This window comes from Mugil cephalus, chromosome 9 (genome assembly GCF_022458985.1).
Source record: "Mugil cephalus isolate CIBA_MC_2020 chromosome 9, CIBA_Mcephalus_1.1, whole genome shotgun sequence".
NCBI lineage: Eukaryota > Metazoa > Chordata > Actinopteri > Mugiliformes > Mugilidae > Mugil > Mugil cephalus.
In genome coordinates, this window is record NC_061778.1 from 17,012,270 (window position 1) to 17,024,744 (window position 12,475).

The 12,475-nt window shown below is 42.1% G+C and overlaps 1 protein-coding gene across 4 annotated transcripts in view; it reads left to right on the forward strand.

The window, feature by feature from the left end:
* The window catches only part of tpst1 (tyrosylprotein sulfotransferase 1), a 37,508-nt gene extending 27,163 nt beyond the window's left edge, over positions 1-10,345 (forward strand). The window contains exons 4-6 of one of the 4 annotated variants that reach the window (XM_047594063.1): positions 7,420-7,470; positions 8,007-8,074; positions 9,826-10,345. In XM_047594063.1, coding sequence (XP_047450019.1) covers positions 7,420-7,470; positions 8,007-8,042 — 87 coding nt within the window. In that variant the 3' untranslated portion in view covers positions 8,043-8,074; positions 9,826-10,345. Of the gene's footprint in view, positions 1-7,419; positions 7,471-8,006; positions 8,075-9,820 lie in introns of all 4 variants that reach the window. The other 3 variants (XM_047594062.1, XM_047594066.1, XM_047594064.1) reach the window with 3 other exon arrangements.
* The last annotated feature ends 2,130 nt before the right edge of the window (positions 10,346-12,475 follow it).

Here is a 12,475-nt window from a genome sequence, read left to right on the forward strand (position 1 = left end):
AACACTGTGAGACACAAATGGAGAAGAGCTATAAATCATCCACCCACACACCATAATAAGACCACAAAACCAGGCTGTAGTTTTATGCCTGTGATGGCAGCTTTTGTGTCAAGTAAACTATTATTTGAAAAATGTTCGGAGATTTTTTTTTTACCACTGAGACATTTTGGGTCCATTTGTCTGCCTTAAACAAGTTAGGGTATTAAATGAAGAGACGCGTGTATACACTCGGTTGTTGTGTTGCTGTCCCTGTATAATTTGAAAGTACTGAATAAACTCCAGCCACATTCTGTTAGTATGGTAGTACCCCCCCCAACCCCCACCCCCAAATTATGTATTGCAAATGACATCTGGCAACCAGCCCTCAACTAAGCCACTGTATGATGAAGCCACATGTGGAAATGCTCTCACTGCTGTCTTTTTTTTTTTTTTTTCCCCCACGATTTTCACCCAGCCCATCCAAATATTTACCGTACGTCTCATCTCCCTCCTCAGCCCTGATTTCACCACAGAATATCTAGCCTGGATCTAGCAGCTCAGCAGCCAAAAATTTTAAAAGCAGTAGCTGAACAGACTGTTTGCATTGGAGAGTCGTGGAGAACGACGTGGATGATTAAGAAAGCGTGACCCGTAGGGAGCAGCTCTATCCCAGTTGTTCTTTGTTGTTTTCTCTGTGCCTGAAGACCTGTCTGGATTAAAGGTAATCCTCCTAATCAGTGTTGGCGCTGTGGTCAAAGTAGTTAACAAAGTCAAAGCATGTCCTCCCAAAATCTCTTGTCTTTTGTGTTTACATTGATTTAATCCACAAAACTACGCAAAATTTCTCTATTGGCAGAAGGTGGATCTTGTTAGAAAAAAGATATTAAGATTTAGTTTCCTTTAGCATTCCTTTCCAGAGTTCAGACTAATGGTCTTATACCATTTAGTAGGTCTTGGTTGATGAAGACAGATGAAGCTCAGAACATGTATAGATAGGGATCGGTTCATCACCTGAAGCATACCACATCACCCGTAAAACACACTGGAGGCAGTGTGACGCATGATAAGTCATGATTTCCAGTAAAAACGGATCAGTGGTGCTTATTGACGATGTGACAGAATAAAGAAGCAGTCGGATACATTCTGAAATGAAGGGCTGGACTGTCTGCTCACATTCATCCAAATGACGCCACAGTGATTGTATGCTGCCTCAATGACCCAGAGCAATGTGAAAGCTTTGTGAGGCCATGATCCGTGCGCTGTTACACCAGCATCGGATGATCCCTAAACTCTCTTTCAAAAATGAAGAGAGTGAGATTATTGGGGAACTCACATTTCGTAGCATTTAGCGTGCTACAGTACAGTATAGTACTGCATGAGACCAGAAGCAACAAAGACGTTCTGCAATATTGAAAATTAACTAAAATGATGATTTAATTATTAGATGAGTTTTTTATTGTGGTGATTTATTGCTTAGAGGTTTGGAAGTATAACACATGAAAAGCCCTCAACATCTGCCGCCGCTACAACTGTCCAATAAAGGGAAAATGTTATTGTTGGACAATTAATTGAGCAACCGTCACATCACTATTCAGAATTAAAGTTTATTTATCTGCAACACGTCAGATGTCAAACCAGTGGTGTTGAGTCTTATAAGTCTTACACTGTCTGTAGACGCAACACTAGCTAGGGTTAGCTAGCTAGCGACGGGCTGAACAGAGGACAAACAAACAAAACAGCCAATTTGAGTCATAAGACATGATTTTCTGATAGTTTTGTGGAGGTTGAAAAGTTCAGTGCTTCACCTCCAGCCAACCCTAGTGCAATGAGGTGCTGCATTGCTGGATTTTTTCGTGAATGCAGCAGAAACATGCCTTCCAAAGGTCAGAGCCCCTGTAGATAAATAACTACTTCCCCCTTCCAGAGGGTCATAAGAGTTGATTGATTTGACTAAGCTTTGTTTGCGTCTGCGCATTGTTTTTTTGGAGAAGATACTGTACAGTAACCATTAGAGGTGTGGGTACATTTTAGCTAATAAAGGAATGTGAGAACAAATACCCCAACCTGAGCCCACAAACCTCCATGCCTCTTCCATCGGACCTTGTACTCTTTGTTCAGGCTTCATCTGAAAGCAGAGGTTGCTGTAAATGAGGCTCGTCAGGCTTGTCTCCTGAAGCCGCAATCGATTGCTTTTAAGTGGCTTCACAGTTGTTCTGATCCCTGGTGAGAAATGGATATTGGGATCAATACATTCTCAGTTTCTCTACAGTAACAATAATAAGAGGAGTTAGCGGAGTGATGAGAAACCAATGTCTGTAGCGCTCCTCGTCCAGTGAATTGCGTGGCTGAACCTCTTCCTTCATATTGGTGCAAGGACGGTTAATGATGCACAGGCCAATCATAGGATATTGATCCAGAGCGATGGTCGGTGCTCTTTAGCTCTCTGACCTCAACAGAGAGTCGTATTCATGAAACCATCTGCCAGACAAGAACAGTAGAAGGTAGAAAGAAGATGCATTAATGAGGACCTCACATGAAGAGCTTATCGATCAGTGCATCTCACTCATTTAGCACAGATTAAGACTTGAGCTGTGTTTTTATGTGCCACATTTACTCTGTGCAATAATGGAGAAACCCGTCTCACTTTGTTTCTGATAAGTTATTGTTGGAAGCATTGACATTCTCTCTGTCAAATTGATTTAAAAACAAAGCAAAGTTCTGAAATGTTCGTTGTTACCTAAACATATAAGTGGAGTACCTGGTTCCTGGACCTCATTTAAAGTCTGTGTATATGCACTGGGTAAAATATCCAACCAGAGAGGGTCTGCTGAATAGATTCAGTGTGCTGTTCAGATAGAAGTGTTTTGTTTGGGGGGGTAACAATATACTGGAAAGTTTTCTCCTAGAGAGGGGGGAGGTGGACGGGCGTGCAGTTGAAACGTTCTCCCCTGCCAATCGCGGCTCAACACTGGCCACTTTTCAAAGGCACTGGGCTGTTTCCATGTTTAACCCCCTGAGACTGGAGCTCAGTCCCAGGGAGCTGCAGCCATAATACAGAGGCTGAACAACTACATGGTTTAGTTCGGTACTGCCACGCTGGACTGACCTGCTGCTTGTACCAGCAGGGCCCCTTGGCTGACCGGACTGTTCTGCTCCCTCCCAGACCAGGTTCTGACTGGCTCTGCTGAGGCATGCGACGGCAGGCTGATGGCAGAGTTTCTCCTCTCCATTCACATTCCTGTATGTTTTGATCTTTACACCTCAGTGGTTTGAGGTGTAGTGTAATATTTTCTCTTACCGGAGCCACATTTTCCTTGTAGTTTTCCTGGAAAAGTCTGATGCAGTGCATTCAGTGGAATAAAAAACTCACGAGTAGTCAAAAAATGAGACATGGCAGTTAAGTGAGTTGTGATTCAACTCAGAAATATTTGATTATAATATCCACTGATCAGGCATAACATTATGACCACTGACAGGAGAAGTGAATAACATTGACCATGTTTTCACAATTCAGTGTTCTGCTGGGAAACTTTTGGCCCTGGCATTTATGTGGATGTTACATGTACCAGCCACCTAGACCAGACCAGACGCCCCCACCCCATAACAATGACACTCCTTGATGGCAGCAGCTGCCCCCAGCAGGATGCAGCCTGACAGAGACACACACACAAAAACAGTTGTGAGGAACAACTCAAAAACATGAACAGCACAAGGTCTTGACCTGGTCTCTAAATTCACTAGATTCCAAACTGATCAAGGATTTTGGGGATGATCCACAGAGACCCCTCCCCTCAACCCATAAGACCCAAATACCCAACTGACAATATCCTGTTAACAGACGCCACAGGACACCCTCAGAAGACCCATGTCTATTCTCTGATGTGTCACAACTGTTTTGGAGACACAAGGGAGACCTACACAATATTAGGACGATGGTCATAATGTTATGCCTGATCAGTGTATGTACATTATGATAAATTTAGGAAATACGAATACATTTACATTTGCATTTTTAATTTTCTTTTTTGGATTTGTGTTTTGGACTTTAAATTGGATAAGTTGATTATGTCTCTGGGTGATACTGGTGACAATTTCCATTATTAACAACAAGAATAATATTAAAAATGTACCAGTTCATTTCAGTTCTGACAGTTCATGCAGAACTGTAGGACCTGCCAAATAGGTTAGCGTTCATCCTCGGGGCATAAAAATAATAATAATAATAAGAAAATGCACCAAATTTCTTTTGATGCTTTAGTGTTGGCATTTGTAGCGTCTCCCTGTGAATGTGGTTAATGATGATGACTTCAACTCTGTTGTTTAAGTAACCAAGTTCTCTCACTTCTAGCTTCTAATTCTACCACTAATAAAATAGTGAAACGCACACAGCTGGTCCAGAGGTGCCGACTGGCTGTGGTGTTGTAATTAGAAAGCAAGTCTGACTTTAAAGGGGAGACTCCAATGGAGATGCCTCCGTATGAGCTGTAAACAGCTCATTCAGTGGTGGGAAAATGACAGGAAAGAGGCACTTCTGTCCGTGAGCGGGGACCAAGCCCTGCACTGGCAGTCAGAGGTCCCTTCCATCTGTCTCAAGTAGTTTTATCTTTCTCAGCAGAGTAGGCTGTAAATTTTCACCGTATGAATATTCATCCTTTCTTGAGCATTATAACAGAGGTAATGGATCTTGAGTCTGCTGGCCGAGAGCCGCCTGGCTTCACATTACAGTGATCCCATCATGTAGACAAGATGTCTGGCCTTTGATCTCTGTCTTCCCTCTGAAGGACAGATTGATCTGTCGTGTGCAGAGCAGACAGTACCTCTGTACACGTCCTAATTACACACCTCTTGGATTTATTATGTGTGTGTGTGCGACCTGGCGTACAAAGGACGTTCTGCTTCTCCTTTCTCCGTCCTCTGCCTTTCCCATCTGAGCAGATTGGAGTGGTTCTGAGCAGTCTGGCCTGGAGCCTCTGCACACTGAGGAGAGCTGCAAAATGGCACCCAGGAGGAAATCAGAAACATGCATTCGCCTCTCTGCCGTTGGAAGTAATTTTTGATTACGCTGCATTTCTGGCCCTGCATTGTTTTTAGGCTGACACGCAACCAAGCACGAACGCACGTGGGGATTGTGGAACAAGTGTCAAGTTATTCGTGAAAACGGAGAGAATTTAAACTTTTATTGCCGAGCTCTGAAACCGCTCACTACTTTTGAGGTTGATCTTTGCCCCTGTGCTCCGGCAAAAAAAGGCCAGTTAGATTTTGATGTTGAGGATGTTTTGGGTGCCGTTGAGGTTAGCGGTGAAACCGAGGGGAAGTCGGCGCAACAGCAGCAGAACAAAGTTGGAGAGAAACTATAAAACAAAACATAGCATGCAGCACTCTTTTTATCTTTACCAGAAAATTTTTTTTTTTTTTTTTGTCCTCCGTCTAAATCTGCTTAATAAATCCGTACAGAGCTTGGTTTCCTTCGAGCCACCACCCATGGACAGACATCTAATGAAGACAAGTGAAGTGTTGAGGCAGCAACATGAGTTACATGTAGAGGATTAGCGAGGAACTGGAGGACTTTTCTAAATGGGTCACTGCTCCATCCACAGCCTCAGACACACAGATAGCGGGAGCTGATCTCACAACGGGCACCAGTTCAGATTAAGGTTATTAAAATTCTTAACATGTGATGCCCTTAAAAGTACAAGTTAGAGCTCTATCTTGTCGGAGCACATGAGACCAGGCACAGTCAGCTGAAATTGGATCATTCATTCTATCAGCAACATCACTGCTCCACTGGCATTTCCACTGCAAAAAGATACAGGGGTTATCTTTAAAATATCAGACCTGTACACAGTGCTTTTGTGTAATCATTTGGCTTCGGGCACACATGCACAGTACCAGTCAGATGTTTGGGCACATTGATTCCTTAAAGGGTTTTTTTTTAAACCCTTGTACAGTTTAACAAAATGCACTAAACAAAAAATGAACAAAATTAAATATTTGACCTGTTTTAAATTCCTGTTTGCTTTGATGACAGACTTGCACATGGTCGTCAGTATCTTCCCCTGCCTCTCTAATGGTCGTCTGTTAACTGCTGTGTCTGGACAGAGGTTAACCGGTATTTTCCATCAAAGTCCATCAATTGCAGTGTTTAGCAGCTGATGGTCAGACACATTTAAGTAAGAGAGACAGCAGCTTATTGATACTGTATGACATGACATATTTTTGTTAAATAATAAAAAAATTAAAAAAAACAGTGATGAAATAAGAAGTTTGTCAGAAAAGCCAACACGGAAGGCAAAGCCACACGTGTGCATAACTGTATCTGCTTTAAAAAAACATGCTTTGCTTTCTTAACGCATTTTTATCTCTGTGTAACTCAATATGTTTATATAATGATAATGATACGATTATGCACGATATCTGCAAGGATCTGCCACGCCAATTACATCAAATCATATAGAGCTTAAATTTGCTGGTTGAGTGGCTCTGGTTAGTTGCAGGACTATATCCAGATCCGTGAACTGCTTCTTGCCAGACTCCTATTCTGATAAGAGTCTGTCTGGTTTCGGCGCCACAACGCAGAACCAAACAAATCTCTGAAATACAGAAATAAATTAACATTTGACCGGTGGTATGTGTACACCAGATAACAGCCAGTGGAAGAGTTTAGTCTGTTGACTGACTCACTGAATGAATCAACTGTAGCTGATGAAGCGTAAACATCAGGAGTCTGTGAACAGCACTGGGGCCAGTGAGGTTGCAGTGAATGGATATTTTAAGGGTTTAACGGGCGTGTTTTTGTAGTGACCCACACCTTAGATACAAGAAGAGGCTAAGTACACTTTGTGCCTTCTCCCCCCCCCCAATATTCAACCTATCACACACATTTCCACCAGCCCCACTTTTACTCAACATTCTTCTTTATCTCTGGCTTCGTGCCTCAGCGTTCGCATTCAACATGAAGGAGGCCACTTCCTGCAAAGATATCCCGATATCTCCGTGGAAGTAAAAGGCCTGGTTGTAATAAATGGATTCTTTTTTTTATTAGGCTGCTGAAAGCCAGATTTTCTTTTCCTGAGGAACTCTTCCAACACACACAGACTCAGGAAGAGGTTAAATTCTCTGCATTCACAGTAGAGGTATGTCCTATAGGACATCGACCCTCCTCCTCCTCCTCCCCCTCCTCCTCCTCCTGCCCCCTCCCTTCCCTCACTTTGATTTGACCTTATTTTTTTAAAAAACTTGCAGCCACCCCTGCCCTTCCTCTCATCCATCTCTGTCCCTGCTCTTCGTGTCGTCAGGGTTCTTCGGCCACTGCCTGGTCAGGCTTGGACTTTAGGGTTGTAGGCAGTGAAAATCCTTCTCTTTGACGTGTTGAGTCATTACTGAACTTTCCAGATCCTGACTTCCTGCATAGTCTCTAAACCTGGCCCTTTGTTTTTCCAGGTCTTTAAAGGTGAATTTCAGCTCCCAGATTTCCTAAAAGAACAATCACAGGTACAGTTACACTTCTGCCTGTTGCTGAGCTTTTTCTTTCCTTTTTTTTCCCCCAAATTCAGCCTTTTTCTAGTGTCTGATTTGAGTTAAACCATGTGCAGCTCAGTGAAAGATCACGTTACAGATTTCCATCTGCTCACAGTTACTCATCTCCTCTTGTTTTCATTTGAGTTTCTGGCCATCTAACGCAGCCTGTTGTTGAGTTCTGGTCTCAGCTTCACCACTGCCTCCATGTTTTTCGATTTCAGTGGTTATTTTGTTGTTTTTAGTCTCTTGGTTTCATAAGCCTGACCTTGGCTAAAGAGTTAACTAAGAGAGTCTGCCCTCTCCTGGTAGTTAGAGAATCTGCATCTTTTTCTTACATGTTGTTTGACATCCTCCATGTTGCCTTCTTTCTTCACAATCAGTGTTTTCTTTGTTTTGTTTTGTTGAGTGTTATGAGGTAGCGTCTTCCCGGTGGCTGAATGCATACTCATGCTCTGCATGTCCTCAGCAGAAAGATGAAACCTGACCACCATGTCTGTTCCTCCTCACAGATCCAGAAGTCTGCAGAGAAACCCAACCCCAGTTAGGAGCAGAGGAGCGTCAGCACCACATGACACAGGTACACATCAGGCTTTAATGTAGACTGTGGAATTCAATGTGACACATGGTGATGAATAGTTAAATATGAGCTTTATTCATGTGTCTGGAATACACTTATTCATGCAGCAATGATCTGCTTTGAGTACGTAACTGGTACTTTACAGTACAGTTTGATTTATTATCACCATGTGTAAGTATTTACTTGTACACAATAACCATAAGCTGTTGTAACTGATAATTATACATAATTACAACGTGTGCTCATCTTTGTTTTTTGTAGTTCTCAGTCATCTGAATATGCAAAGCATTTTTTTTTTTTTTTTTTTTAAATAATATTAAAGGAAAATATTGAGGTATTTCTTACTGATGACAATGTGGCAACCGTGCACACCGCACTGGTACAAGCTAACGTTTACGTTGTCAAAGCTGGACACAGTGTACTTAACCTGAAAACTCCTCCATCAATCCAAACACAGTCTGTGATCACATTTCATGTCCTCAAAGAAACTTTCCACTTTCAGGACGAGTATTGGTAAACAAAGGCTTAGAAGCCTCACTGAGTGAGCAGCACTTAGAGGAGAGCTCTGCTTGATGTCAACATGGCATAGACGGCGGTGTGTTTCCCTTTAATGTGTCTATTGTGTCGTGACACTCTCGCTCTCTGCACAAGAGGTTCGGGGGAAATGAGGAGTCACAGAGAGAGCTGCTGAGAAACAGAACAGACTCCATGTGAGTGAATCCTCGTGGTTTCCACCGGTGCCCAGTGACTGCTGTAATTTAAGCTAACCTGCGCACAGCGTACAAAACCATCTCTGTTCTCTGGCCCTCAAGTTGCTGCGTGTTTGAGGAAGAAGTGGATCAGCTGGTTGGACACAGTAGTAAATGCAGTCTTCCCATCACCAGCCTGAAAATCACATATATATGTAGGCAGATGTAGTTTGTGTACATCATGTGTTACTGGAGGATGCCACTAGAGGGCACACCAGAGAAACCGGGCTGGCACAGTCGTGATGATATCTGGTGATGATACCAGTTTCCTCCAGTTAACTTCTAAAAGCTCTGAACCTGTTCTGATAATAGTATTTAATGGTCTGTGAAGTTGTCTTTAACTTTCCACCGTTCACGACCCCATGCTACCCCTGGAGTGATTACACAAAACCAACTCGCAAACTGACTGAAAAGCCAGTATAGGTCTATAGACATAGGGTCAGTAATTTCTTTAGTTACTACCTCTCTAACATGCAAACTCACTAAATGTATAAATCAGTTTCTATGCTTTTCACACACTGGTTTTCCTTAAATGGACAGTGAAAAGACAGAATGAGCCGTGGCACATGGGAGATTTTCTTAAATGTCAGTCAAAAAGGAACAGACCTGAGCTACTTCATGCTCAGACAAGACAGTGAAGCTCAGCCTAACTACTACTGTCACATTCAGACGAAAGTCCCGTTAAACAGCAGCTCCTGACCAACCGTTCTTGTCTAATGACGGATGTGGTCTCCAGTAAATTCATTACACCAGACTTTATTACAGTGACTTTTCATTGGATGTGTAATCCTAGGAGTTGGAGGTTTATTGCAGCTAAGTCTCCACTCGGGGGATATTGAAATGGTGAGTCACCTCTGGCTGAAAGTTTCCAGGGGAATGCTGAAAACGAGCTCATAGCATGAGCTGGTTTAATGGAAGCCAGACAGACTGAGCAAATACTGGAAACAGCAGGTCAGCAAACATCCTCCTTAAGACGCTCTCTGTTCTCATGTTCCAGTACAGGACTCGGTGCCGTGGACCAGCGGCGTAGATCACACATCGACTCAAGACGTCAACTCACCCATCTCACCGTTTATGTTGGGCCTCAGCATGTCTCAAAGGTCACATGACCACAGCAGGACAGTCCTCCTCCTCCTCCTCCTCCTCCTCCTCCTCCTCCTCCTCCTCCGGGCTGCTACCACGCCTCCTATTCAGAGGAGTGCTGGGCCTTCAATGTTGTACTGTACAAAAAGAAGAAAACATTACTGGTTCCCAGCACCACAGAATGTCTGCAGATTGTCGTTCTCATTGTCACATCATGCTCATTGATTTGTAGAAAATAATTTCTGCCTATTAGTGATTCTGTTGTAAGAAACTGCAGTTGAATGAGATGGCAACAGTATTTATGAATGGAAAAATTAGCATTTGGAAAAGGCAATACCTATTTTAATGTTTTAATTTTTTTCATGCCTTTGTATTGTGTAATGTCATGGGTACTGATCAGTTTGACTTATCAACCGTGATAAATAATGCTTTTTTTTTACCTTGTTGTCCGTCTGTCTTTTTTTTTTTTTTTTTTTTTTGAACGGATATTACACCAGACATTACCAGACATTATCGCAGATTCCTCCTCACAGCATCAAGCACACGGGTTAAGAATAGGTGATCAGATATCTGTGACTGTGGTGCACCCTAATCAGCCGGATCTGTATCTGTGGGACTGGATGCTCCATTACATGGTTTGATATATTTATTTCGCTCTAACCTGACAAACTCTGAACTAATAAAGAGTCACTCTGGTGAGTTGCAGTGAGGTTGAAGCTGAGTGTGCATTTTTAGACTTCTATTTTAACGTTTCGTTCAGCAGCTTCGGAGTTGCGGAGCAGCACAAGTGAAATGATCAAACTGTGAGACTTGAAAACAGTTTGAAGTGAAATTTCTTATTGGAAAGTCAAACAACAACCACAAAGAGACAATACCACAGAAATGAAAAATTACCAGACAGAACCATGGAGAGAAAAAAAAGACACAAACTGACACATGGAACAAACAACGCAACAACCTTTAGGCCTCGTAGTCGTTCTAAAGTCATTTGTAATATACTGTTTTGATTACGTGGGCGTAAAACAAACCGAGCAGATTCATAATTTCATTTCATAATTCTCATTGGTTGTTTCATTTTGGCCTCACTGTTGTCGAACGTTTACTGACTGAATTAGAATTTTGGTAGAAATCTCAGAACAATAGACTTGACGGCTTCATTTAGATGCAGCTGAAACTGCGTTGGCAACTTTATTGCCACTTGGGGGCGCCACAGTCTCTTCAATCAAATATCATGTAACAGGTTTTTACAAACTGAGAGAGGAGCTTAAAATAATACATATGATTATAATATTCTCTGTTCTTCCACCACTGTTTAAGTCTCAAAAGTAACAGATCCTGAGGGAAACATTACCTCACACACACACACACACCTGATATCCACAGAGAATCTGTTTCTTGAAACTCTTCCCTTATATGGACTAGGGAAGCTTTGAGTATAAATGTTCAGACAACAGACTGGGACGAGAGTCAGATCACATTTGGAGGTCAAACAAGAAAAGAGAAGAAGCAGCAGCAGCAGCGAGGTCAACGTGCCAGATAAGAAAAAGAGCAGCATCTCCTCCTTGAACCTGGTTTCATGTTTGACGTCAACACGCCATCCAGCTCTGACTCGCTCATTTGCATACTGAGATTTGATCAAAAGTCAAGTTCATGAGAACACATTTTAGACCTAGCTCTAAATACACGGCGCCACGTATTAGATGTCAGTGTCCTGATGCAGATCACATGTTAAATTTGGTAGGTCTTGGTAGGTAACTCAGTGGTTTCATCCTTTTTTTTTTTTTTTTTTTTTTATAAAAATCTGCACCAGATTGAGACACCAGACATTGAGAGGTTGGAATTTGGGCTTTGGAAGTACAAGTGAAGTGAACTAAACACGTACCTTGCACAGTTACACATCATGTTGTGTAGGTCTGGGCGACATGACCAAAAATTTCACAGTATATCACAGTATTTTTTTTATTATTTCATGTATAATCACGTCCACAGCATTTACTACTGGTTGAGAGGAATTAATGCAGTAGACTGACTAAGGATGGACTATTTTACTGTGATGAGTAAATATTGTAGAACACACACTTGTAGTTAAACTGGTCCCTTGTTAGCACTGCCTGCTGATCTGGAAAAAGCTCGGAGATAAAAAAAAAAAAAAAAGAGAAGAAGATGAAATAGAAACAGGAACAATTATGGTTTCATTTATTTTTACATGTTTATTCATATTTAAACATATTTAAACTGCTGCTGTAATGTCAATAGCAGAACAACCGGCTACCATAATGGTTCTAGTCTGTGTGCAACATTTTTTTTTTCTCATTTGTAAAAAGCTAAAATTGGGGACAACTTCAGCTGGAAATCCAAAACGAGGACTGTCCCCAGAAATCAGCGACGTCTCGTCACCCTAAAAACCCCAATTTTTGGCATAAGTTTCTCTTTCTGCTTTCTTGTTTTTTGGACCTTTCCATCTTCACCACACCTCGCCGTGACGCAGTCACACCATGCCTGCTAAGAAATGCCACGCTTAAAATGGTCCGATCCATACACACTGTGTAGTCATATACACCGGTGTGCG